This window comes from Apium graveolens, chromosome 4, assembly GCF_009905375.1.
Source record: "Apium graveolens cultivar Ventura chromosome 4, ASM990537v1, whole genome shotgun sequence".
In the NCBI taxonomy this organism is placed as follows: Eukaryota; Viridiplantae; Streptophyta; class Magnoliopsida; order Apiales; family Apiaceae; genus Apium; species Apium graveolens.
In genome coordinates this window covers 94,668,289-94,694,873 of record NC_133650.1, presented here as the reverse complement: position 1 = coordinate 94,694,873, position 26,585 = coordinate 94,668,289, and the positions used below count along the sequence as shown (strand labels likewise).

At 36.0% G+C, this 26,585-nt stretch overlaps 1 protein-coding gene across 1 annotated transcript; it reads left to right on the top strand.

Moving 5' to 3' along the window:
- The first annotated feature begins 22,619 nt into the window (after positions 1 to 22,619).
- Positions 22,620 to 26,219, top strand: LOC141718387 (uncharacterized). Its single transcript, XM_074520769.1, has 6 exons — positions 22,620 to 22,860; positions 22,966 to 23,449; positions 23,604 to 23,742; positions 23,859 to 23,920; positions 25,150 to 25,288; positions 25,888 to 26,219. Exons 1-6 carry the CDS (start codon positions 22,728 to 22,730, stop codon positions 26,020 to 26,022), a joined length of 1,092 nt encoding a protein of 363 aa, XP_074376870.1. The 5' UTR covers positions 22,620 to 22,727; the 3' UTR covers positions 26,023 to 26,219.
- Positions 26,220 to 26,585: the final 366 nt, after the last annotated feature.

Genomic DNA, 26,585 nt, shown 5'->3' with positions numbered 1-26,585 from the left:
ATCTCAGGAGGAACCTAAGAAAGTGGAAGAAGCCTTATTGGATCCAGATTGGATATTAGCTATGCAGGAAGAGCTAAACCAATTTGAGAGAAACCAAGTTTGGAAGCTGGTACCCAACCAAAGAACAAGAGTCCTATTGACACAAAATGGGTATTCAGAAACAAGATGGATGAAAATGGCATTATCATAAGGAATAAAGCCAGATTGGTTGCTAAAGGCTATTCTCAGCAAGAGGGAATAGATTTTGATGAGACATATGCTCCTGTTGCAAGACTTGAAGCCATCAGAATTTTTCTAGCCTATGCAGCTCATGCCAATTTCAAAGTCTATCAAATGGATGTCAAGAGTGCATTTCTAAATGGGAAATTAGAGGAAGAAGTCTATGTAAGTCAACCTCCAGGATTTGAAGATCCAAATTTTCCAGACTATGTATATTATCTGTTGAAAGCACTCTATGGACTGAAGCAAGCACCTAGAGCCTGGTATGAAACCTTATCAAAATTTCTTTTGGAGAATCACTTCACTAGAGGTACTGTTGATAAAACTCTCTTCTTTAGGAATGTTAATGGCTCTAGTATACTTGTTCAAATTTATGTAGACGACATAATATTTGGTTCTAAAGATGATAAACTTTGTAAAAAGTTTGCTAAGCTAATGCAAAGTAATTATGAAATGAGCCTTATGGGAGAACTAACCTATTTCTTGGTTTACAAATTAAACAAGTTAGTAATGGAATTTTCATTAGTCAAACTAAATATATTCATGATCTTTTAAAGAAGTTTGACTTAATGGAATGTTCATCTGCAAAAACTCCCATGGCCACTGCCACCAAACTTGAATTAAATAAGACTGAAAGGTCTGTGGACATTACAAGTTATAGAGGCATGGTTGGTTCACTTTTATATTTAACTGCTAGCAGACCAGATATAATGTTTGCTACATGTCTGTGTGCTAGATTTCAAGCTGATCCTAGGGAGTCTCACTTAATAGCTATCAAAAGGATTTTCAGATATCTCAAGGGTACACCAAATTTAGGTATTTGGTATCCTAGAGAATCTGGCTTTGATCTAATTGGTTATTCAGATGCAGACTATGCAGGTTGCAAAATAGACAGGAAAAGTACAACAGGCTCCTGCCAATTCCTAGGAAACAAGCTTGTATCATGGTTTAGCAAAAAGCAAAATTCAGTCTCTACTTCTACAGCTGAGGCTGAATACATTGCTGCTGGAAGTTGCTGCTCTCAAGTGTTATGGATGAGAAATCAACTCCTTGACTATGGACTTCATGTTGATAGAATTCCTATCTTTTGTGACAACACAAGTGCCATAGCCATAACAGAGAATCCTGTACAGCACTCAAGAACCAAGCACATTGATATCAAGTACCACTTCATTAGGGAGCATGTCATGAATGGTACAGTGGAACTACATTTTGTTCCAAGTGAACAACAAATTGCAGACATATTTACCAAGCCACTTGATGAATCAACATTCACAAGATTAGTAAGTGAGCTAGGTATGCTTAATTACTCTTAAAATTCATGTCCTTATTGCAATTTGAATTGAAGCCTGAAATATATTAGTTGCTAGAACAAATTTGACTTTTAACAAAGTTTATACCATCAACGGATGTCTCCTATCCGTTGAAAGTCAAAATTGCTCTATCAACGGATATTCATTATCCGTTGAAAGACAAATATATTTCTGGAATTTTTATCCGTCAACGGATAAAACTGAAGTACCTTTCAACGGATGACAATTTGCCTTATCCGTTGAAATGTCACATCAGTCGATTCAGGTGTTTCACAGCCGTTGATTCTAATTTCTTAACCGTTAATACTCATACATACATCTGTATGTATTGGTTTTAAAGGTAGTTGTTAGAATACTTACAGTTTATTCTTAAACGGCTGAAATTCACTAACATATACTTATTGATTAATCTTTTACTAATTTTTTTTTGAAAGCATAAAAGCCCTTCTGATTTTTCATTTTTACTTTACGCTTTCTTAAAATTTCAAGCATTTACCATTTTCTCTCTGCAAAACCTTCAAGTTATTCTCTGCAATTTCTACTCACAACAATGGCACCAGTCGTAAAAATTATGTCTCAATCTGGGTTCATCTATGAGAAGAACAATTTCATAGCTTTGGTAGAAAAGAATGAAGCCCATTCAGATTATCACAAAATGATGGACTTCATCAAAAACTGTAAACTTAGCTATGCAATGCTGGAAGCCCCAACGATTTACTGTGAAGTAGTTGAGGAGATTTGGACAACTGCTGAGTTCAACTCCATAGATATGACTATCTCCTTCACTCTCAAAGGTAAAAATCACTGTATTAACTGTGATGATTTACAAGCATGTTTTAAATTACCTGAGAACAATGCCATGACACCACACACTGATAATGATGTATCCAGCATGTTAGATTCCATAGGTTATTCTCTTAACTCTGCTAGTTTAGGGAGTATTAGAAGAAAAGGCCTTAGGAAAGAATGGAGTTTTCTTGGGGATGCCTTTATAAAGGTTTTCTCTGGGAAAATTAGTAATTTTGATGCCATAACTTCATCTCTTGTTAATATGCTCTATATGCTTGTTTCTGATAGGTATTTTAACCTTAGCAACTATGTGATGCTAGAATTGGGTACTAGATTAGGTAACAAAGCTAATAGACCTAATAACATCTATTATGCTAGATTCTTTATGTTATTGGCTAACCATGTTGCTGAAGGTTTGGTCATAATCAATGAGAATAATAAACTCAAGTGCTGGGCACAAGAGAAAAGAGTTCTTGCAGATTTATTGAGAATGGATCTCAACAGCAGTGTGCCATTGGTATATTTACCAATCATGAATGCACCTCAGGTAGGTGAGGTAATTGCTTCTACAACTCCTACTTCTTCCAACCCCTCTATTTCTTTATCTTCTAGTGTGGCCATGAAATCTGTGACAATGCCCCAACAGATTTCTACCAAGGTCACCAAAACTAAACTTTCAAAATCAAAGACAAAGAAAACCACCTCTGTTGTTTCTCAAAAGACAACAGTTGTAACACCAACCATTAACCCTGAGGGGAGTGAACAGGGTGTGAGTGGTGAGAGGAGGGGTGAACATCAAAGAAACCCCCAGGATAAGGAAGGAGAGTTAAGTGCTTCCCTAGCTAGCCAAGCCACAGTTTCTCAAAAAGCTGTGGTGGTTGAAAAGGTATCTAGCACATCCCTAATTGCATCCTCCCAAAAGGATGTTACTATTGAAAATAGTTCCCAACCAGGAACACAGAACAAACGAGGGAGGGACACTGAAGCCAAACACTCACCAACAAAAGCTTTTATTAGAAGAAAGAAGGCTAGAACCCAATCTTCTACACAGGGTGCACACACTGCACAGATACATCCATCTGTATCTATGCCTTCTCAAACTCAGTTTGATGTGGCTCCAATAAATGTGGAGTCACAGCCCCATTCTCTCACAATAATCACACATCAATCACCAAACACTTCATCACCATCTCTGGATGTGGATATGTTATTCCCATCAATTCCTGATTCTCCCTCTTTACAACTCAGGGAGGAGCCCCACTCAAATACAGGTGATCATCATCTCTTAGATGATTTGTTGGATCACCCGCAAATTCTTTCAGATATAATTGAAGGATCTGTGTCACCACATCTCAAATCAATCTACACAGATTCAACAGTTATATCACTTTCAATTTCAACTTCTTTTCCTTCTTCAACGGATATCACTCATCCGTTGACAAGTGGTTGCTCTTTAACGGATAAGCTTAACAGCAGTTATCCGTTGATAACATCAGTTTCACCTTCAACGGATATTCCACATCCGTTGATAGTCTCTCCACACATAAATGAATCAATTCCAAGTGTAGAAGACATGAATATTGTGCAATCACTCTTAGGATTGAGGGAAGGGAGTGAAAATTTGAGTGAGAGGCTGGGTTGCTCCCAGGCAAAAGGAGAGATTGAGAGCTCAAAAATGCATGCTATTTCTTCCAGCATGGCAAAAGTAAGTGAGAGGAGTACCACCTTAGTAGGTGAAGGTGAGGGAGTGAGTTGTGTGAGCCAGGGGAGCCCCTGATGCAAGAAAATAGAGAAAAAGAGAGAAAGGCAGGTACAGTAGATATAAGGGTGGAACCAGCCATTGCTAGTGAGTCAATGATTGTGGATGATGCTGAAAAGGAAAGACAATTTCAGCAACATTACAAAGCTGTAATTGATAACATTTCCTTGGATGCTGTGTAATAACCCCAATTTTTGGGAAATTTTTGAAACCCTTATGAATAGTGTTTTTGCTGAATGAAAAAACTTTTCATGCCACACTATGTAGGGGTTCTGATATGGATATTCTGAGATTTTATTAGTACTTTATATGGGATATAAGTGTATGTAAAGGTCGTCAGAATCCAATTCCGAACACTTTGATTTTTCCCGGAAATCCAATAGATACGGAAAGAATTGAGTATAAGGTAACAGGATAAAAAGGATTTAAATTAAAGGATTATAAGAGAGGATCATAAAAGGAATACAATATATTGAGAAAGGTTAAGGGAACCTAAGTAATAAGATCCCGGGTATGATCCCTCAAACGATAAACGAAAACGAAAGTTAAGCGAACCGTATAACAGATCAGCGGTCATTAGGCAAACGATTAGGAAGTTAATCAAGGGGATTAGTGGGGATGATGTCATCCAACCAATAGAAAGAGGACAAGGAGGGGAGGATGACATCATGAGGATGACACAAGCAAGACATGGGAAGGAAGGAGATGTGGTGGCTTTTTAACCACACAAAATCAAGGGCAACTAGGTAATTTACTAAAACAAACACAAAAATCAAACCAACCAAGCCAAGCAAATCATTTTTCATCAAAATCAAAAAGAAACCAAGGCATTGTTCTTCATGCTCTCGGCCAAAACAGAACCAAAACACTAAAACTGCTGTATCTCCTTCATTTCTCACTCAAATATTGTGTTCTATAGCTCATTGGAAAGGTATTGAGATGACCTACAACTCTTGTTCACAAGTCTCGTCCAAATAATCATGGTAAGACCCTCAGTTTTACAGTTCTTTAAATCGGACTTTTAGAAACTTCAAAGCCTAACTCTGTGTTCTTGATTTCTTTGGAAAGATCAAGCTTGTAGGAGGCTCCCTAAGGCTTCCTAGCAACTTAACACCTCCCAAGGAAGGTATAAACTTCAAACCCTAGCCTTTAATTTATTTGTTAGTAAGTTTAATGGTTGGTGTTGTGAAATGAGAAGCATGGATTGTGATTATTAGTAGTTTGGTTTGATTTGGAAGTGTTTTGGTAATTGAAGCTTGATTATAGTTCATAGGTCTTGATTGTGGTTGTTTGAGTTGAAAACCTTGGAGATTATGGACTGATGTGGTATGGTTTAGGTGAAGTTTTGTTGTATTGATGGTTATGAGTTGGTTGGTGGTTAATTGGAGTAGTTTAAACATTGGTAATCGCGTAAACATAGCCGTCATAACGTCCGATTTTCTTTGGACTGTTTTTGTGCATAACATTAGGACCCGAGAACCCCCTGCTAGATTATGACCACTGCCATGTTTAGATAGCTCATGTTACGAGCTTCGTTTTGATATGTAGTTCGTTCCATTCCGATGCACGGTTTAGGAGAAACGACCGTTTCAAGTAACGGCGTTTCGCGAACGAAACTTTTCCCCTCACCTTACTTTGAAACATAGGTTAAAGACCAAAAAGGGTTAATTAATGTATGAAACATTTATGGTAAGTGTGTTAGGCAGTTGGTAAGACACTCGCGAAGGAATCGCCTTAAAACTCGTAAAGGTTAAATTATTAAAAATGGTGGAGCCGAGGGTACTCGAGTGACTTAAGAGAATCAGTAAGCGCAAAACAAGCGTTAGAGTCTAAGTTAGTTAAAGTATAGATTTACAAGTGACTTTGGTTTAATTCCAACTTACTTGTTGTTTATAGGTTACCAGACTCGTCCCGAGCCATTCGTAACCCCCAGTCGCTCAGACAAGTTTTCTACCCGTTATACTGTTGTGGTGATGTATATGTGTATATGCATGATCTTGCGATAAATGCATATTTGTTATTAGCAAATTCTTGCGATATATTGTAGCATGTGATATGGTATATATGCATGCCTGATTTATATTCTTGGTTTATATATCTGTTGGTTCAAATGCTTATAGTTGCATAATACCTATGCTAGAGATAAGCGGTATTTGAGTTTACCCTTAGTATAGGGGATAAAAGGTGAACATATTTCTAAACCGGGAGGCGAGGCTCCCGAGTATAATATATATTTATATATATATATTGATATAGTTTTTAAAACTATTAATCGAATAAGGTTTATTCGATAACTTTATTTTATTTAATGAATATTATTACGAATATTCATTCGAGGGCTTATGACTCTTTTATATTATTTATTGAATATTATTTGAATATTCATTCGAGGGCTTATGACTCAGTTTATATAATTTAATGAATATTATTTGAATATTCATTTGAGGATCTATGACTCCGATTATTTGCTGAGATATATTCTGTATTTTATTAAAGAATAATGTTTCGATAATCAAACTTATTTTCGATTATTCAAATAAAGATAGTACTTTCATATAAGTATATCTTTGGTTATTTAATACTCATTTCAAGTATAAGTCTTACAACTTCTACGTCAATTATTTGTATAAAGATTATTCTTTATGGGAATATTATTTAAATAATAATATTCAGACATTTTCTTAATATATTGGGACTGATTTACTTCATTAAATCAGCATTACTCCAAACACTCTTTAAAGTGTTTTCGAGTCTTCAAAATGATTTTTAAAAGTTAGAGCGGATCCCAAAACTCATTTTTATATTTAAGATCTTCCTTTTAAAGGGGATTTAAATACTCGTTCAAAACCTGAGGGATCCGGCTCTATGGTGTATTTTATATTCGTAACAAGGTTGCTGTTTTGATAAATGAATTGATTACTTGCCCAATGTTCGGGAAGTAAGCCCATCTAATTGAGTCGGCATAAGCGACAGGTCGGGGTACGGTCTATCAAAGTGTAAGTGGCTGGGTGGCAGTCCATCAATGCGTGAGTGGCCGGGTAACGGTCTAGCGCGAGGTCCTAATGCGGCCAGGGTGATGACCGGTGAGGAATTCATCCATCTACAGTAGAAAAGGTTACTTATTGGTATCTTTGCCTGATCAGCAAGATATCTGGTTTATGCCAAAATTCTTTTCCTTTCCAAAATTCATTGGATATTATAACTCTGTTCATACTTTACATGACAGAGATTTTCAGGAAATGTATGAGATATATATATATATGGATATATATATCAGGACTTAATGAAGTATCTCGTAACTTCATTATTTATAATGATATTTCAAAGATTGAATCTATTCAAGTCTTATCTTGTAGTCTCATCTGGGTGATGAACTTTGAAACTGATTATAACTTGAACGGTGGTAGTTCAAGTAGTATGTGGATATAAAGTATATTGGAGTATCTTGTAACTTCATTTTTTTTTAAACTTATATCTAGTAAATGATTATCTTATGCATGACAAAGATTTTCAGAAAAACGTTGAGACAAGGTTAGATATATGAGATCACCTTGCAACGGTATTTTTATACAGTTATACACTGGAACTCTGTGTGTATTATGCATGGAAGAGGACTTCCAATATTTTGAAAAGTATATATGTATATATACTGAATATTTTGCGACTTCATCGCATTAAGATATCAAACTTGGTTCATTTCTTTTGACCAAGACTTTCATGAGTACTATGAGAAGGCTCATATACTATTAATCATTATACATATTATTTTGGTGGGCTTGCTGCTCACCCTTGCTTTCTTCTTTCATCACACAACAACAGATAGAAAAGATGAACAGAACCAAGCTCCCGATTCGCAAGCGATTAGGAGACGTTCCGCAGTTTTCTAGAAGCATTGATGCCGCCGTAGCTGAGGTAGGAACTACCAATAGGCTAGGCTTTCAACTTTTGATGTACCAGATTTATTTATATTTATGAATTGTAATAATGGCAAAAAAATGTAAATTTATTCAGAAAACCTTTTAAGGTGTATTGGCAGATAATTGTGGAATAAAATGACTTGTGGTCATTTTTGGATGTTCATCTCTGAGACTATAACGTGTGGTGTGTGTGTTTATTGTGGGGTCACAGTACAGAGTAGTTGAGTAATTATTAAGATTGGGTGTTATTAAGGGAAATGGAACTCGTGACGACCCGGATCCCCGACCCCGGATCTGTGGGTGTTACAGAAATGGTATCAGAGCTAAGCGTTATAAACCTCAGAGATGATGGGACGTTAAGATAATAAGTTCACTAAGATAATAAGAACTCTTGCCAAGTTCATAGTCGGACTACCTAACGTAGTACTGACAGTTAAAACCCTTATGGGAACCCTTATAAATGTAGCGATAGAAGCGTAGTTCGTTATCGTATATGGTAGCGGGACTCCGAACCCTGAAGTTGAGGAACATCAACGCGATGATGTTTTATTACTAATTGGAGATCAGATTGTGGATCCAATAGAGCGTCCTAACGCAGGACCGGATGATGTTGATATTGAGGAAGTAGCGGTTGAGGATGTTGTCCTAGAAGGGATAGTTGCTGAGGAGGATCCCATGGAGGATCCTGACGAGATTGGATAAAGGACCACTGATGAATTGATGACCCTGGTTGGGTCGACTACCAGAGGTAGGATTGGCCGGTCACTACCAGAGGTTCGTTCAAGTTTGTAAAGATTGTAGCCCCTTTAACGTGGCTTACTCATAAGACTGAGAAGTTCGAATAGACAGAGAAATGCGAGAACATCTTTTAAGAACTGAAGCAAAGGTTGGTGACGGCCCCTATGTTGGCGTTGCCGGATGGAAAAAGGAGATTTTGTGATTTGTAAGTGACGCTTCTCATAAGGAATTAGGGTGCTTCTTAGCACAGTAAGATAATCGCGTCTGCGTCAAGACAATTAAGGTAATATGAAATTCGATATCCCCGCCCATGAGCTTAGGCTCGTGGCAATAGTTTTACCCTAAAGATTGGAGGCACTACTTGTATGGAGAGAAGTGCGAGAATTACCTAAGCCATAAGTGCTCTAGTACATTCTTACGTAGAAAGAGCTCAACATACGCCAGAGGAGGCGGTTAGAGCTAATCAAGAATTATGATTGAGAGATTCTTTATCATTCGGGGAAAGCCAATGTGGTGGCTGATGCCATTAGTAAAAAGGAGAGACTCAAGATGATAATGTCTTTGGGAGAGTTGATAAGAGATTTTGATAAAATGGAAATAGTAGTGAAGGTAACCGGAGCCGGTACCGAAAAGCTGTTTGAGATTGCAATAGAGACCGAATTATTGGAAAAGAGCATATTGTGCCAGAAAAAGGTGATGAATGAAGGCAGAGAGCCAACAAATAAATATGAGATTAATACTGAGAAAGATGATAAGGGAATAATGAGGTATTCCTATAGAATTTGGGTTCCGAAAGTTCAAGAGCTTAAGGATGAGAACTTAGATGAGAGCCATAGTTTGAGGAATAGGATTTAGGGCAAACCCAGAGTGTGATAGTCAGGGAGGTTGCCATCAAGAAAGAAAGAACCCATAACATAATAGAGTGGAAAACAAGGTTTTTAATGTATAAGATAACCCCGATTATGGGAGAAGGTTGAAACATTTCATACTAAGGAAACCGAAAGTCGAGTAAGGAAAGGAGACCCGAGACGGTACTCCTATATGGCAATTTATGGACCTGTCTAGACAGAACTTAGACTATTATCCCCAACCACCACCCTGAGGGGACAATGCGGCAGGAAATTCTTTCATGACCTTTAAATCGTTAAGCTCTCAGAGTTCCAAGGAACAGGTTGACCTAGTCGAGGCAAGAGCCTGGCTAAAGGAAATATAGGAATCATTTGAGATTCTAAATGATTGACGAATCACAAAAGACTGTTTTTATCACTCACCCTCCTAAGAGAGAGACCACCTGCTGGTGAAAGGCCAAGGAAGGCACGGAGCAAGAGATTATAATAAACTGATTTAAGTCCAGTCAATTGTTTTCGGGAAAGTAATTCCCAAAGATAAGGAGATAGTGTAAAAGCTTTAGAGTCAGAACAAAGGCAGACGAGTATGATAAATTATGAATCTAAGTTGTAAAAGTTGTCAAGATTCGTTCTGAGGACACGAATCCAGAATGACGGGATGTTTGAAATCAATGCTTATGTTGTGTTAGTTCATGAAATAATGATAAGGAAGTTGGGTATGAGGAAACCCTAAAGACTCGTAGTAATAGAAATAGAAAAGTAAGTAATCGTCAGGATGAGGGTGATTCACCATGAGTTAAAATTGATGGTTGAGGGCATAAGAGATACATATATATTATCCCCTGTAAGTTGGGAGGATTCGAAGAAACCTTGAGATAGTTCGAAGGATAAATAATGAGACGCGGATAGACTGAGGAGACAAGAAAGTAAGAAATTAAGAAAATTGGATGAAGGAAGTGACCTTCAAGAATGTGAAGTGTAAGACCGGTGGCTTGATACCCAGGAAGGGAGACGCCAGGTATGAAAGATATCCCAACATTGAGATGACTGTTGAGATAAACAACAAAAGTAAATAAGGATTTATTAAGAAGAAGTTCACGTTGAACACGACCAATATCTTCCAGATCATCCATGTGATCATTACCAAATCAGGAAAGAAAAGCGGATAACCATTTTTATCTTTTGGAGGCCATGTGGATTGACCTTAACTTGAATAAGGATGCTATTGTGAAATTCGATATAGACTATCGAGGTAAAAATGATTGAATAAGATACCCTTATCAGGGATATATGACTTTATTTATCCATGGAAGGATGCTTGTACCTTTTTAAAGGTGGAATTAAGGATAGAACATCGGTAACTTAAAACGAATCCTAGGGGAATGCATAAAGGTTGGCATTTCACCCTTAATAGGGATAGTATGAGTTTTGACAGTATGAATTGGAAAGGATTAAGGTAATAATAACCTTTAAGGATCAGTGGAGAAATTTTTCAGAAGTATATAGACAATGGTTCTAGTATCAGTAAATGGTATTTTGATATGCCCTGTATATAGGGAATACAGGAGGAACGATTGAAGGATAACCTTAGAGGTTTTACAAGGAGAAAGGAAATATTCGAAATTCTCAAGAATAAAAATGTTGATAAAGGAAATATGACATAATTATAATGATGCCAAGTGGGGCACGTGTTAAACCACGAGAAAGTATGGATCAAACCAGTAAAGGTCGAAATTATTCAGGGCAATTAAGACTTAAGATAAAAGATGTTCTAAGTATGATTGAGAGTCAGTCGTGACAGTGATTAACCTCTAAAGACTGAGGCAATAACTTATGGAAAAATGGTGATATTTTTTTTTTACTCATCAGATTTTAAGGAATACATCTTCACAAAAGCAGTGATTGAAATAAGGTAGAAAATTTATTTGGAGGTGGTTAAAATGACATTGACTATAAGGAAATTTTAATATCAGGAAAGGCCAAAGAGGTGGCCGACACTTTAAAGGTAAGAGGATAATTATAGGCGCTTGTGCCAGAGGAATACAGTGATGATGGTTAAAACTGTGAAGGTTGTATTATGGTTTGGAAGATTGACATTCCTTCTGATGACTGTGCAATACCCAACCGTAATAGTAGTTGGTAAAAGTTTAATTCGTGTAATCGCCATGAACGGGCTATCTATCTTAGGAGGTCCTATCTTGGGATAAGCCAGGACCATGTTTCCAAAAGGACTAGACGAACCTTTGAGTTAAGTCTTCTATTTAAGGCATATGATTAAGAATGGTATTAACCTGCTATCGTTGCTTTGATTGAAACTCTTCTGCAATTTTATCTGCTTCACATCATGAATGTACGTCAGGATCAGGAGTGTTCTTCATGAATCAAGAATGGTGATCATGTTACCTCCTTAGAAGAATTCGATATGATATGAATGGACTCCGTATGGTTAGCTATTAAAACTTCATGGAAAACGAATGACTACAGTAGGTCAACGGTGGGCCATAGTAATGTAGGAATGATTCTGAGAGTAATGAGCTGATTACTTACAACCGTGAGAGTTGTATTGGAATGGATGTTGAGAGTAAGTACCACTAATCGGGTCGTGGTGGTGTATAAGTTATCATTGATAGACTAATTAAGTCAATTATCTACCTATGATATATTTATTCCTTCTTATCGATAAAGAGTAGTATTACCCATACGAAGAAGGTTGCGGTATAGAAATGGATTCTAGTAACGATGAGGTCTAGAATGAGATCCCAGATTCGATTTTCGATATCGAGGGAGTTTCAAAGGTCATTGTGTATAAGCTCGAGGAAGAGCATGGGTCCATAGAATGATGGACGGAATAGAAATATTTCGGCATGGGAAATACGATGCTATAATACTTGATGCTGATATAAATACGTTTATGTTTTGTTCTCCTATGACAAACCTCTATAATTCAGAGGTAGGTTCCAAGCCAGATATTTTGTGGCAGTATATATATATATATATATATATATATATTTATATATACAATTCTCTTCAGTTCATTCTTTTCTCTTCTTTTCATTTCATGTAATCTGAGAAGAACAACCCTTCCAGAAGGGGAGGTATTGCCGAATGACTATCTATCTGTGTGATAGAAGCCTAGTAGGATACCATCTATTGTTTAATTGCTTGTCAAGTACTAAAGGTTGGCCACCTTCTGTACTAACTATGCAATATAACAAGTGTTCATGTTCATAGTGATCTCTCAACAAATTCCTTTACTTCTATTTGATTGATCAAATTTTGGAAAATAGAAACAGCTGAAAAAGGAGTAGTAAAGTTATGGTGGTATTCAGAATGGGAACACATTCGTGATACTAAGGTTGACGTGGTTATTAAAAGGTTATAGAACGCTAGCGAGCAAAAGTATAACCCGTATAATATTAGGAACGGAAGGTAGTAGCGATTACGAACTGGAAAAGAATGGGTATTGAGAAGCAAAAGTTCTAATGCTAAAAGCTATAATGAGAGTCTGTGCAATAGACTTGAAAAGAATTTGGAATGATCACCTAACACGGATTGAGTTTTCTTACGACAATAGATCATATGTCAGTATTGAGATATCGCCTTATGAGATCCTTGAGGGAAGATAATGTCGATCTCCCTTATGTTAGGATGAAGTTGTAGAGCGCAAGATGCTCGGACCCGCAGTAGTCCAAAGGACCAGGGATATAATAGATCTAATTAGAGGACGGCTGGTAGTAACCCAAGATGGACATAAGAGGTATGCTGATTTGACTCAAAAAAGGACAAAGAGTATGAAATAGGGGGCCTAGTAATGTTATAGGTATCCCCTTGGAAACCCTTGAAAAGGATTGATGAGGTTCGGAAAGAAAAGAAAGCTAAGTCTACAATTTGTTGGACCCTTGGATATATTAAGACGTTTGGGAAGTTAGCATAGGAGCTCGCCCTACCCCCGAACCTGTAGCAAGTTCATAACGTGTTCCACGTATCAATGTTAAGGAAGTGTAATTCGGATGCCAGACAAATAGGGGCATATGAGCGCATAGACATGCAACCAGACGTAACCTATATGGAGCAACCAGGAAGGGTATAGAGTAAAAAGGAATGAGTGCTTAGGAGAAGGGTTATCAAACTAGTAAGAGTTTGATGGTAGAACCACAATGTGGGAAAATTTACTCGAGAGTTAGAAAGTGCAATGCTAAGAGAGTATCCCTATTCACTTTCTATCTGATTCCGGGACAGAATCCTTTTAAGAAGGGGAGACTGTAATAACCCCAATTTTTGGGAAATTTTTGAAACCCTTATGAATAGTGTTTTTGCTGAATGAAAAAACTTTTCATGCCACACTATGTAGGGGTTCTGATATGGATATTCTGAGATTTTATTAGTACTTTATATGGGATATAAGTGTATGTAAAGGTCGTCAGAATCCAATTCCGAACACTTTGATTTTTCCCGGAAATCCAATAGATACGGAAAGAATTGAGTATAAGGTAACAGGATAAAAAGGATTTAAATTAAAGGATTATAAGAGAGGATCATAAAAGGAATACAATATATTGAGAAAGGTTAAGGGAACCTAAGTAATAAGATCCCGGGTATGATCCCTCAAACGATAAACGAAAACGAAAGTTAAGTGAACCGTATAACAGATCAGCGGTCATTAGGCAAACGATTAGGAAGTTAATCAAGGGGATTAGTGGGGATGATGTCATCCAACCAATAGAAAGAGGACAAGGAGGGGAGGATGACATCATGAGGATGACACAAGCAAGACATGGGAAGGAAGGAGATGTGGTGGCTTTTTAACCACACAAAATCAAGGGCAACTAGGTAATTTACTAAAACAAACACAAAAATCAAACCAACCAAGCCAAGCAAATCATTTTTCATCAAAATCAAAAAGAAACCAAGGCATTGTTCTTCATGCTCTCGGCCAAAACAGAACCAGAACACTAAAACTGTTGTATCTCCTTCATTTCTCACTCAAATATTGTGTTCTATAGCTCATTGGAAAGGTATTGAGATGGCCTACAACTCTTGTTCACAAGTCTCGTCCAAATAATCATGGTAAGACCCTCAGTTTTACAGTTCTTTAAATCGGACTTTTAGAAACTTCAAAGCCTAACTTTGTGTTCTTGATTTCTTTGGAAAGATCAAGCTTGTAGGAGGCTCCCTAAGGCTTCCTAGCAACTTAACACCTCCCAAGGAAGGTATAAACTTTAAACCCTAGCCTTTAATTTATTTGTTAGTAAGTTTAATGGTTGGTGTTGTGAAATGAGAAGCATGGATTGTGATTATTAGTAGTTTGGTTTGATTTGGAAGTGTTTTGGTAATTGAAGCTTGATTATAGTTCATAGGTCTTGATTGTGGTTGTTTGAGTTGAAAACCTTGGAGATTATGGACTGATGTGGTATGGTTTAGGTGAAGTTTTGTTGTATTGATGGTTATGAGTTGGTTGGTGGTTAATTGGAGTAGTTTAAACATTGGTAATCGCGTAAACATAGCCGTCATAACGTCCGATTTTCTTTGGACTGTTTTTGTGCATAACATTAGGACCCGAGAACCCCCTGCTAGATTATGACCACTGCCATGTTTAGATAGCTCATGTTACGAGCTTCGTTTTGATATTAGTTCGTTCGATTCCGATGCACGGTTTAGGAGAAACGACCGTTTCAAGTAACGGCGTTTCGCGAACGAAACTTTTCCCCTCGCCTTACTTTGAAATATAGGTTAAAGACCAAAAAGGGTTAATAAATGTATGAAACATTTATGGTAAGTGTGTTAGGCAGTTGGTAAGACACTCGCGAAGGAATCGCCTTAAAACTCGTAAAGGTTAAATTATTAAAAATGGTGGAGCCGAGGGTACTCGAGTGACTTAAGAGAATCAGTAAGCGCAAAACAAGCGTTAGAGTCTAAGTTAGTTAAAGTATAGATTTACAAGTGACTTTGGTTTAATTCCAACTTACTTGTTGTTTATAGGTTACCAGACTCGTCCCGAGCCATTCGTAACCCCCAGTCGCTCAGGCAAGTTTTCTACCCGTTATACTGTTGTGGTGATGTATATGTGTATATGCATGATCTTGCGATAAATGCATATTTGTTATTAGCAAATTCTTGCGATATATTGTAGCATGTGATATGGTATATATGCATGCCTGATTTATATTCTTGGTTTATATATCTGTTGGTTCAAATGCTTATAGTTGCATAATACCTATTCTAGAGATAAGCGGTATTTGAGTTTACCCTTAGTATAGGGGATAAAAGGTGAACATATTTCTAAACCGGGAGGCGAGGCTCCCGAGTATAATATATATTTATATATATATATATTGATATAGTTTTTAAAACTATTAATCGAATAAGGTTTATTCGATAACTTTATTTTATTTAATGAATATTATTACGAATATTCATTCGAGGGCTTATGACTCTTTTATATTATTTATTGAATATTATTTGAATATTCATTCGAGGGCTTATGACTCAGTTTATATAATTTAATGAATATTATTTGAATATTCATTTGAGGATCTATGACTCCAATTATTTGCTGAGATATATTCTGTATTTTATTAAAGAATAATGTTTCGATAATCAAACTTATTTTCGATTATTCAAATAAAGATAGTACTTTCATATAAGTATATCTTTGGTTATTTAATACTCATTTCAAGTATAAGTCTTACAACTTCTACGTCAATTATTTGTATAAAGATTATTCTTTATGGGAATATTATTTAAATAATAATATTCAGACATTTTCTTAATATATTGGGACTGATTTACTTCATTAAATCAGCATTACTCCAAACACTCTTTAAAGTGTTTTCGAGTCTTCAAAATGATTTTTAAAAGTTAGAGCGGATCCCAAAACTCATTTTTATATTTAAGATCTTCCTTTTAAAGGGGATTTAAATACTCGTTCAAAACCTGAGGGATCCGGCTCTATGGTGTATTTTATATTCGTAACAAGGTTGCTGTTTTGATAAATGAATTGATTACTTGCCCAATGTTCGGGAAGTAAGCCCATCTAATTGAGTCGGCATAAGCGACAGGCCGGGGTACGGTCTATCAAAGTGTAAGTGGCTGGGTGGCAGTCCATCAATGCGTGAGTGGCCGGGTAACGGTCTAGCGCGAGGTCCTAATGCGGCCAGGGTGATGACCGGTGAGGAATTCATCCATCTACAGTAGAAAAGGTTACTTATTGGTATCTTTGCCTGATCAGCAAGATATCTGGTTTATGCCAAAATTCTTTTCCTTTCCAAAATTCATTGGATATTATAACTCTGTTCATACTTTACATGACAGAGATTTTCAGGAAATGTATGAGATATATATATATATATGGATATATATATCAGGACTTAATGAAGTATCTCGTAACTTCATTATTTATAATGATATTTCAAAGATTGAATCTATTCAAGTCTTATCTTTTAGTCTCATCTGGGTGATGAACTTTGAAACTGATTATAACTTGAACGGTGGTAGTTCAAGTAGTATGTGGATATAAAGTATATTGGAGTATCTTGTAACTTCATTTTTTTTAAACTTATATCTAGTAAATGATTATCTTATGCATGACAAAGATTTTCAGAAAAACGTTGAGACAAGGTTAGATATATGAGATCACCTTGCAACGGTATTTTTATACAGTTATATACTGGAACTCTGTGTGTATTATGCATGGAAGAGGACTTCCAATATTTTGAAAAGTATATATGTATATATACTGAATATTTTGCGACTTCATCGCATTAAGATATCAAACTTGGTTCATTTCTTTTGACCAAGACTTTCATGAGTACTATGAGAAGGCTCATATACTATTAATCATTATACATATTATTTTGGTGGGCTTGCTGCTCACCCTTGCTTTCTTCTTTCATCACACAACAACAGATAGAAAAGATGAACAGAACCAAGCTCCCGATTCGCAAGCGATTAGGAGACGTTCCGCAGTTTTCTAGAAGCATTGATGCCGCCGTAGCTGAGGTAGGAACTACCAATAGGCTAGGCTTTCAACTTTTGATGTACCAGATTTATTTATATTTATGAATTGTAATAATGGCAAAGAAATGTAAATTTATTCAGAAAACCTTTTAAGGTGTATTGGTAGATAATTGTGGAATAAAATGACTTGTGGTCATTTTTGGATGTTCATCTTTGAGACTATAACGTGTGGTGTGTGTGTTTATTGTGGGGTCACAGTACAGAGTAGTTGAGTAATTATTAAGATTGGGTGTTATTAAGGGAAATGGAACTCGTGACGACCCGGATCCCCGACCCCGGATCTGGGGGTGTTACATGCTGACACTTTTACTCATCCTGTGTCAGCCTATCAAATGTTGGCTGCTCAGGGCAATGAGGAGGCAGAAAAGACACTACATCTAGTACACACAACAGAATCTCTTCAAAGGGATAAAGCTGCTATTACCAAGATGTCTTCTACAGCTGGTGAGCCATCTGAGGAATTTGGAGTAAATTCTGATGATGATGACTCTGTTTCTTTTGATGGAAGCATGAACTTAGGGGGAGATGAAGGCCCTAGTTCAATTCCAAATCTACCTGAATGGGCTTTGACAAAGGAGTATAGATCAGGGGAATTCAATGTCTCCTTAGTCAAACAAATCAACACTATTCAACAGGCCATTCAGAACACTTCACATGCAAGTATCAAGGCTATCCTTCAAGCTCACCTGGACTCACTGCATCTCATGAAGTTGCAGCAAGTAAAGCAGAATCTGAGTATGGATGATCTCAGGAAGGATATTGCTGACTTGAAATCCTACAGTTCTGAAAAATTGGATTCAGTCATGCCCTATGGTACATTGCAGGACTTGGTTTTGAGATTGAAAAAGGAATCAATTACTGAGAAAAGGCTGGCCAAGTTGGAAGACAGAGTTCAAGTTATTGAAGATTCTGTGGCCACCATTCTTCACAACCAACAATCTCAAACCAGTCTCCTAATGCAGCTGGCAAAAGCACAAGGCTTGACCCCTCTCCTTGATGATAACAAAAAGGGGGAGAGTAAAAGGGAAGGGGAAGGAGAGCCATCTACAAAAATCAAAATATCTAAAGTGCTAGTTCCTGCCATCACTACTTCTCCAATCATTCAAATCAAAGGAAAGCCTGATGGAATTGATTTGATTCAGCTAGCAGCAGCTGAAATTCAAGTGAAAGAGCAAAGGAGGAGAATTGATGAAAGGTTGCAACTGTTGTTTGGCTCTACACAAGATAAATCAACATCTGTGAAATATAGCACAAAGATTGAACCAATCAACATGGAGCTCAAGCCAGTAGGGAGACATAAGGATGGAGAAGCTTCTTCCAAAGAACTACAAGCTATAATTCTCAAGCCCAATAAAAGATCCAATAAGGACTCTACAAAGAATCCTTTAAAAGAAGTGGACTTTCCTCCTCCAAAGGCTGATGAGAACAAGCTTTTAGATAGGAGTATTGCTTATCTCAAAGAGACCATGGATGAGGCTGTAAGGAGAAATAGGGCTATTATCTCTAGAGAGGGAAAGAGCATATGTGTGATGCAAGGACATCCCAAATTCTCAATAGCCAAGAAGGAAGAAGTCAAGCAACTAAAGGCTGACAAAAGAGCACAAGCAAAGCTTGAACAACAGCTAAAGTCAAGTCAAGTTGAAGAAGAGAAAGGAATTGAAGTCAGGGCTGAAGACAAGATTGCAAACCTAGATGAGGTTTTTGGGAGTATATTTGGTGAGAGTATGGAAGAAAGAGAGGAATGGCAGAAGGGAAACAGAAGAAAGGCCAAGGCACATAGAAGGAGTGAAGATAATACTGAAGTAACCAAATCTATATCTAAACCACTACCTTCCATACCTGAACCTCTTGTTGCTAATCCCACTATAAACATCCATGGTGAACCAATCATTCCAAAAGAGGAACCTATTGATTGGGACACCATCAAATTGCCTACCTTTCTAACCACTCTTCCACTACCAAAGAAACAGAAAAGAAAACCCAAATCTACACCTCCCATAACCTCTAAGAAATTCACTCAAAAACAAAAGCCTAAGCCTAAGCCATCCATTTCTAAAGATGATTATGTTCACATCTGTGACATAAAAGAAACTTCAGACATTGAACTCTATCTGGATGAGCTGGAGGATGTAAGAGGAATAGCTGCTTACAGACAGCTACCAGAGAGATTAGTGTTCAGATACAAAGGAGCTGGGGAAAGAACATGGCCTCTCCACAGGATTCTGAATGAAGGCTACTCTACCTTGATTAGAGTCTTTTCAGCTATACAAAAGGATTCTGGCTTTACCAGAACTGCCAAGACTGAAATTCTCAACAAGATTGCCAATATAAGGAAAACTTGGAGGGAGCCCAATGCTTTACCCAGGACTTTACTCATTCAAGAAAGGGGAATTACAATTCACAAATCACCTCATTGGTTGATGGAATTTAGAGATGATAAAGGAGTCAGAAGATTTTTCAGACTTGAAGACCAACTCAAGATTGCCAGCAATGAAACTCTCAAGGAAATGCAATCTAAGTTGGATATCAGTGTTGAAGATGAAGCTGAATTCTTCAGACAACTCCAACTCCAAATTGAGGAAAATGACAAAGGGCTAGGAAAGAAAACCAGGGAACAAAGAAGAAAAAGATGATTTGCTCAGGCTAAAGGAGTATCCTTGGAAATACTGTAAATCTTCAATTTCCTCCTAGTACATACATTTTTGCAGCATTTTCAAATTTCTACTTAGTTTCAATTCATATATCTGTTAAGTGTTTTGTTATCATCAAGTTAACCCTGAATTTATGCCTACAATTCTTATAGACATAAATAGGGGGAGATTGTTAGGAATATATGTGCATTAGTTTGATGATATGTTTAACAAAACACTTAAGTAGAAATTCAGTGTCTGTAGCCTCAACGGATAAGACCACTTTGGCTATCCGTTGATGGTGTAGCTTTACTTAGAAATAAGTCTAGTGTTGTAGCATATTTCAGTCTCTGTATTTAAGATGTAATTCTTAGAAGTTGAGAGAAACTATGAGTCATGTTGACTACTAGAAGATATGCAGATAGGAAGGCCAATTGTAAATATTTCATGCCTTGTAATTTTGTATAAATGAAGTGGTATCAACGGATGACTTAAAGACCTTCAACGGATGAGAAGCTAAGCTTCAACGGATGTCTCTAAAGCTTCAACGGATAACATCCTTCAACGGATGAGTGCATCAACGGATGAAAGCTTCAACGGATGTTCTGTTGATTAACCGTTGATAAGTGGTAGTTGTACCTACAAACAGAGGCACGTGGGTGAACAGAGATAACTGAAATGTGGCAGCCTAATTTCAGGAACATCAGAAAAAGCAGCCGTTCTACTCTAGTATAAAGAGACATTAAGTCAACAAAGTACTGGAGTGAACTGGAGAAGAAACAAGTGGAGATCTTACTTTATTATTTTATATATCCTTGTCTTCACTTGTAAACTTGGTAATATATAAACCAAGTAGTAGCTAGTAATTAGATAAGAATTTTTCCAGAGCTGTTTAGAAAAATTTTGAGAGAAAAATTATCTAGTTTGTACTAGGATGCAGCTGTGATCAAATTCTTAGATCACAGAATTTCTGAAATACCATCTCTGGTGGAACAACAAATCCACCAGAAAAGTTTTTAAAGGTTTATTGTGTTCTTTACATTTGTGTTTGAATATATATCTGTCTGTATCAGCTTAAAGCAATTCACACACTTGTTCATCTTGAACACACAGTCTTTATAAACTGCTCAAAACTTGAAAAAGTTTTGAGATTTACATTCAACCCCCCTTCTGTAAATCTCATTGTTAGTTCTCTAGAAATAACAGTAATTAAATGTATTTTGACTATCTGCTAGTATTAATGCTAATATATACGAGTGACATGTCGCCTGCTTGCAGCTTGTTCATTGGCCACCAACTTTATCTCCTTGCTAGTTTTAATTTTAATCTTATTCCAATTTTACTTTTAAAATATTGACCTCAAAAATGAAGTACACCTAAAAAAAATTAATACTTTAATAACTTGATTTTAAAATTAGTTATGTAAAAAAAATTATTTTAAAAAGAACTTCAGTATATTATGATTTTAAGCCATAATATTTTTAAATAATATTAAATAAGTAATAATAGATTTTAACTAGGTAAAAGAGTACATTGACGCAATAAAAGTTCTAGAAAACGGTAAACTTAATACTATATTCGACAATCGCATGTGAACTCATTGGGATCTACTACAATATTAATATTTATATAAAGTATATTTATAATAGAAAAGTTAAAAATAATATGTGCTTGATAAGACTCGCGAACTGTGAGCCGAGTAATTTGAAGATCGAGCTCAGCTCGGTTAAAAATTCAAAAAGTTCGAGCTCGATCTCGATTCGATTATTTTCGAGCTGAATTTGAATTTTGTACTAGTCGAGCTCAAATAGTTCACAAACAATTTGACTCGCTTGTACCCCAAATATACTTGCATATATAAAATAAATATATGAATACTTGGAAATTAAAAAATTTAATAAAACGTAGCCAAATTTGCTAAGTATATTTTAAAAAATATTCGCATACATTTATTAAAAATTTAGTATTCATATTTTTTTATGCTTCAGAGTTAAAGAATATAATTATAAAATATTTATGTTTATATTATAATAATTAGTGTGAAAAGGACTTACTTCAAGCATATATTCTGAATTTTATATAGGCATAAATTTTATTAAAATTTAAATATTATTGTGTATTTTTTATGTTTGTTACATATACTTTTTAAAATATTCTATGAAAATGCTAAAAATTTTAAAGGAAGCCAGTAAAAATTAAAAAGGTTAAAAGGGGTTGTGACTTGTGATATTGATTTTTGTTCAACTGTGTGTAGTGGTTAACATAATGCATTAATATCGCAAGACTTTCTATGATGCACAGAAAAAGAGTCAGGGCTAATATTGTAACTTCTGGTTACTGCACGGAGTAAAAATTTACAGCATTTAGGAATCATGTAAATTTTTAATGCACGAAAGTCTTGTGAAAGCGGCGGTCAGCTTGATTCTCATATTATCTCTTCACATTTTTTCTGACAGTGAAGCTGCGGCAAGTGAGAATTTGAAGGCTTAAAAGAGAAGATGAGCGCTTGCAAAACCCTAATTCAATCATGTTTATTTTCATGTACACATTCCACTTTACCGACATCAAGAAGAACTAACATCCCTACATCTCTCTCTTCTCTCTTTCTCTCCCTCCGCTCTCCTTCTCCAGGTATTCATTCATCTTTATCTCTCCTGTTTCAATTAATAGCGTATTAATTAAATAAATTAAATGTTTATGTTCAAATTCATATTTTGTTTTTATTATTGTATATAGGTTATGTTAGTTTTGGAGTTTCAAGAAAACTATACTCTACATTTGCAAGTAGTACTCAACTTGATGTTGCCGATTTCGGTACTGACTTAGTTCTAGATGACCAAAATTGCCATGAACATGATAACAAAGACACTGTTGAGCAATTACTTAACAAGACTGATGATGTTACCACTTTTATGAAAATGGAACGAAAGCCCGAAGGGGAGTCTAGGTTTACGGACTCTACTCGTTGGTTTCCGTATTTGAATGAGTTTAGAGCTGGGGATGTGGTTTTGAATAGTGATGAGGTGTTGGAATCGGTTGATTCGTATATTATGGATACTAGGAAAACAAGGTTTGTGAATGCTGTGAAGAATAGGAGTTATGCGGTTTGTTTGGTTGTGGAAGGGTTGTCGGATTTCGGGAATGTTTCTGCTGTGTTTCGGTCGGCGGATGCGCTTGGGATTCAATCGTTACACGTTGTGTCTTGTAATAGCTCCAAAAGGTGCAACATTGTTTGAGGTGACTTGGATTGTCCGTATTTGTTGTCAAGACTCTGTTTTTAACTGAATTAACTTCACATCACCTGCATTTATTTTTGGGTATGTTTAATAGGGAATATGTTAGTATGGTTAATCATGTTACTATCGGTGTTTTAGGTACAGAGAAAACCGTCATGTTAGCATGGGGGCTGAAAAGTGGCTGGATATTGAACTTTGGGACTCCACTAAGGAGTGCTTTGAAGTTTTGAAGTCTCGTGGTTATCGCATTGCGACAACACATGTCGGAATGGACGCAGTATGAATCACTCTTTATATAGATAATCACCATTATTTGTTGTCTATATTTTAGGTGACAATAAAACTTCGAAAGGCTTTGTAGACCTTACATGTTTTTTTTTCTTTTTTTTGCAGGTTTCTGTTCATGATATGGATTGGACTTCTCCCACTGCAATTGTTGTTGGTAACGAGAAAAGGTACTTTATTTTTCCTATGTTTACCAGTTATTTACTAATGATCTAGGCTATTCTCGTGATGCTTAATCTGAAAAATGTCATGTATGGTGTGACCATTTCTGTAGAAGTTATCATTTAAGTTGTGAAGACTTGAACTTGCAAATATACTCAAATTCAAATATTTAATTGAAGAAGGATCTACTTGTTCAGTAGAATAGTGAAAATGAACTTCCCCGGTTAAGTCTTGTACTTGCCTGAATGAGTGAACGGCCTGAAATAAATATGTTCTTATGGGAAAATCTTATCATCTTATTTTTGCTGCAAGAAATTGTTTAGGTACAGTGCTTGTTATCTTTCTTTTTTTCCGTGAGCTATTCTTTCGTAGACCATCAAAATTTAACGTTATACTATTTCTTGTTAAAAAGTCGTAACTGGTGAAGCTTCATTTTAGGATGTGTCAACTAATATGGAGAATATATATGTATTTTCTTTTTGTTAAAATACAGTTACCGGTATATATTTATTCAAGCATTGGTTTTGGAATGTCAAAGGGAGTCTGTTATTCTTCACCTGCAATGGGAGTATAAGTTATTATTTATATGGAATATGGATGAGGATCACCTTACATTTTTCTGTTATGATGCTTCTATTGAACTGAAGATCAGGAGAAATGAAGATTAGTTAACTAAATAAATAATTTCAGAGTATTATTAGTATTTACTAACAAAGTATCTAGCAGTATAGTATTTAAAAATCTCATCTCATCTAATATTTGGGATATCAATTAGCTTTTATTCTCAGGTATTTGGTTAGAAGTTAGTTATATTAATGTTATTTACCTTATTCAGGATGTTTTCCCTATCTTATGAATTAGGAGGTAGCTCCTATCTTGTGATTGAGGTAACCACGTTTTAATCTAGTTGGGTTATTAATATTATTTTTTAATCTCCGGCCTTGTATACTGGGGAAACGAGGATGGAATAATTTTGGTTTAATATTTCAGTAGTAAACTAGAAAAAAGAGTCAGAAATCTTTTAAGTAAATACTCCTGCAACGAAGATAGTTTTTCTCGAAGAAGGGATGAAACTTAGTGGGCAAAATTTTCCCGTTTCAAAAACCTGTGATAACTGATAAGATCCTCATAAAACGTTTACGGACCCTTGTCAACCGTAACTTCTTTATCTTCTTTATGCTGTTCTGGGATAATGAGATGTGCTTAAAACTTAGCAGTGATGAATATGTTGCTGCAGGGGAATAAGTGATGAGGCTTTAAGCTTGTCAGATTTGCATTGTAGTATTCCAATGGGAGGCATGGTGGACTCCTTCAATGTTTCTGTTGCTGCTGGCCTTCTAATGTACCATGCTGTCTGTGACAGAACTTCTCGCTTGGTAATTACCTGTGCACTACATTTGCAGAAATATTATATTGAGCTTTCGTTTACAGCAATTTTAGAGGTCACATTTGAAGCCAAAAGAAATAAATTGTTTACAAACTACAAACTACAAATTACAAAACTGAGTTTAACTTGTAGTACAAAGACACTATTTAGATATTGAAAATTATTTTTTTGTTTATTTTAAATATACGTATAAATGAAAAGGGTCTGCTAGGATAGAGGATGAGGGTTTGGCTTTCTTTCCCATGACAAATGTGGCGGGTTCAATTCCTCATTCACCCTCCCCCAACCTTGTATAGAACTGACATTTAATAAAAGAGTCTGCTATGTATGGATTTTATTTGATTTATACTCATGTTTATTTAAAAAATATCAATTTGTATAAGATCTGTACTCATCCTATATCCATTGGATTGAAACAATGTAATTGTTGCGTTTCCATGAGTAATATAGAAAATATGTGTGGTTTGATGCTGTGTAAGAAAGGCACCTTACACACATAATGAGTTTTGCCGTAGAAATCATTCCAGTATTTGCAAATGTTTGATTGCAATGTTGTAAACTTGTAATAATGGTGTTCTTGTTGTGCAGGGTTTCCACGGTGATTTGATACCAAATGAAAGAAAAATTTTACTTGCTGAATTCTCTCTACGTCACAGCAGAAGTTCACTAAGCATTGCTCATGAGTATGCAAAGCGGAAGCTTAAACCAACCTCGAAGCTTTGATTAACACAACTTGGTGACTTTTATTGTTTTTACAGGTCCTTTTCTGCGAAATTTAGGTGTGCCACAGATTGTGTCAGGCAGATTTTATGACCTAGGTTTTATTTAAATGAGTATATTGAATGATACAATCTCTTTACATAATGATGTCCATAGAAAGCTTCGCGTAAAATGAATGTGTTCAATTGAATATTAAGATATAGGAGCTTGTCCGACTGATTATTAGTTAAAGGTTCAAGACTGGCTATCGATCTAAACTTGTTCTTCAGCAATACATCCCTTGATAGTTCTTAAACCATTTAAAGTGAAGATACACTTGCTTCTGACAATGTACCTGCTCTGGTTCAGCTGTATAATATTTTAATCTCAGCTGAACTTTAAAAGGGTGGAACCAGGGTTATTTATTATCCAATTGTGCCGCATTTAATAATTTTATATTAAAGAAAAACAAATTTACATAAAAAAAAATGTACTAGTCTTTTCAGTAGTTGCAAATTATGTAGTAATAAATAAAATAGTAAAATACATTATGTGGATGTACATTTTATCTATCAGATACCGATTGA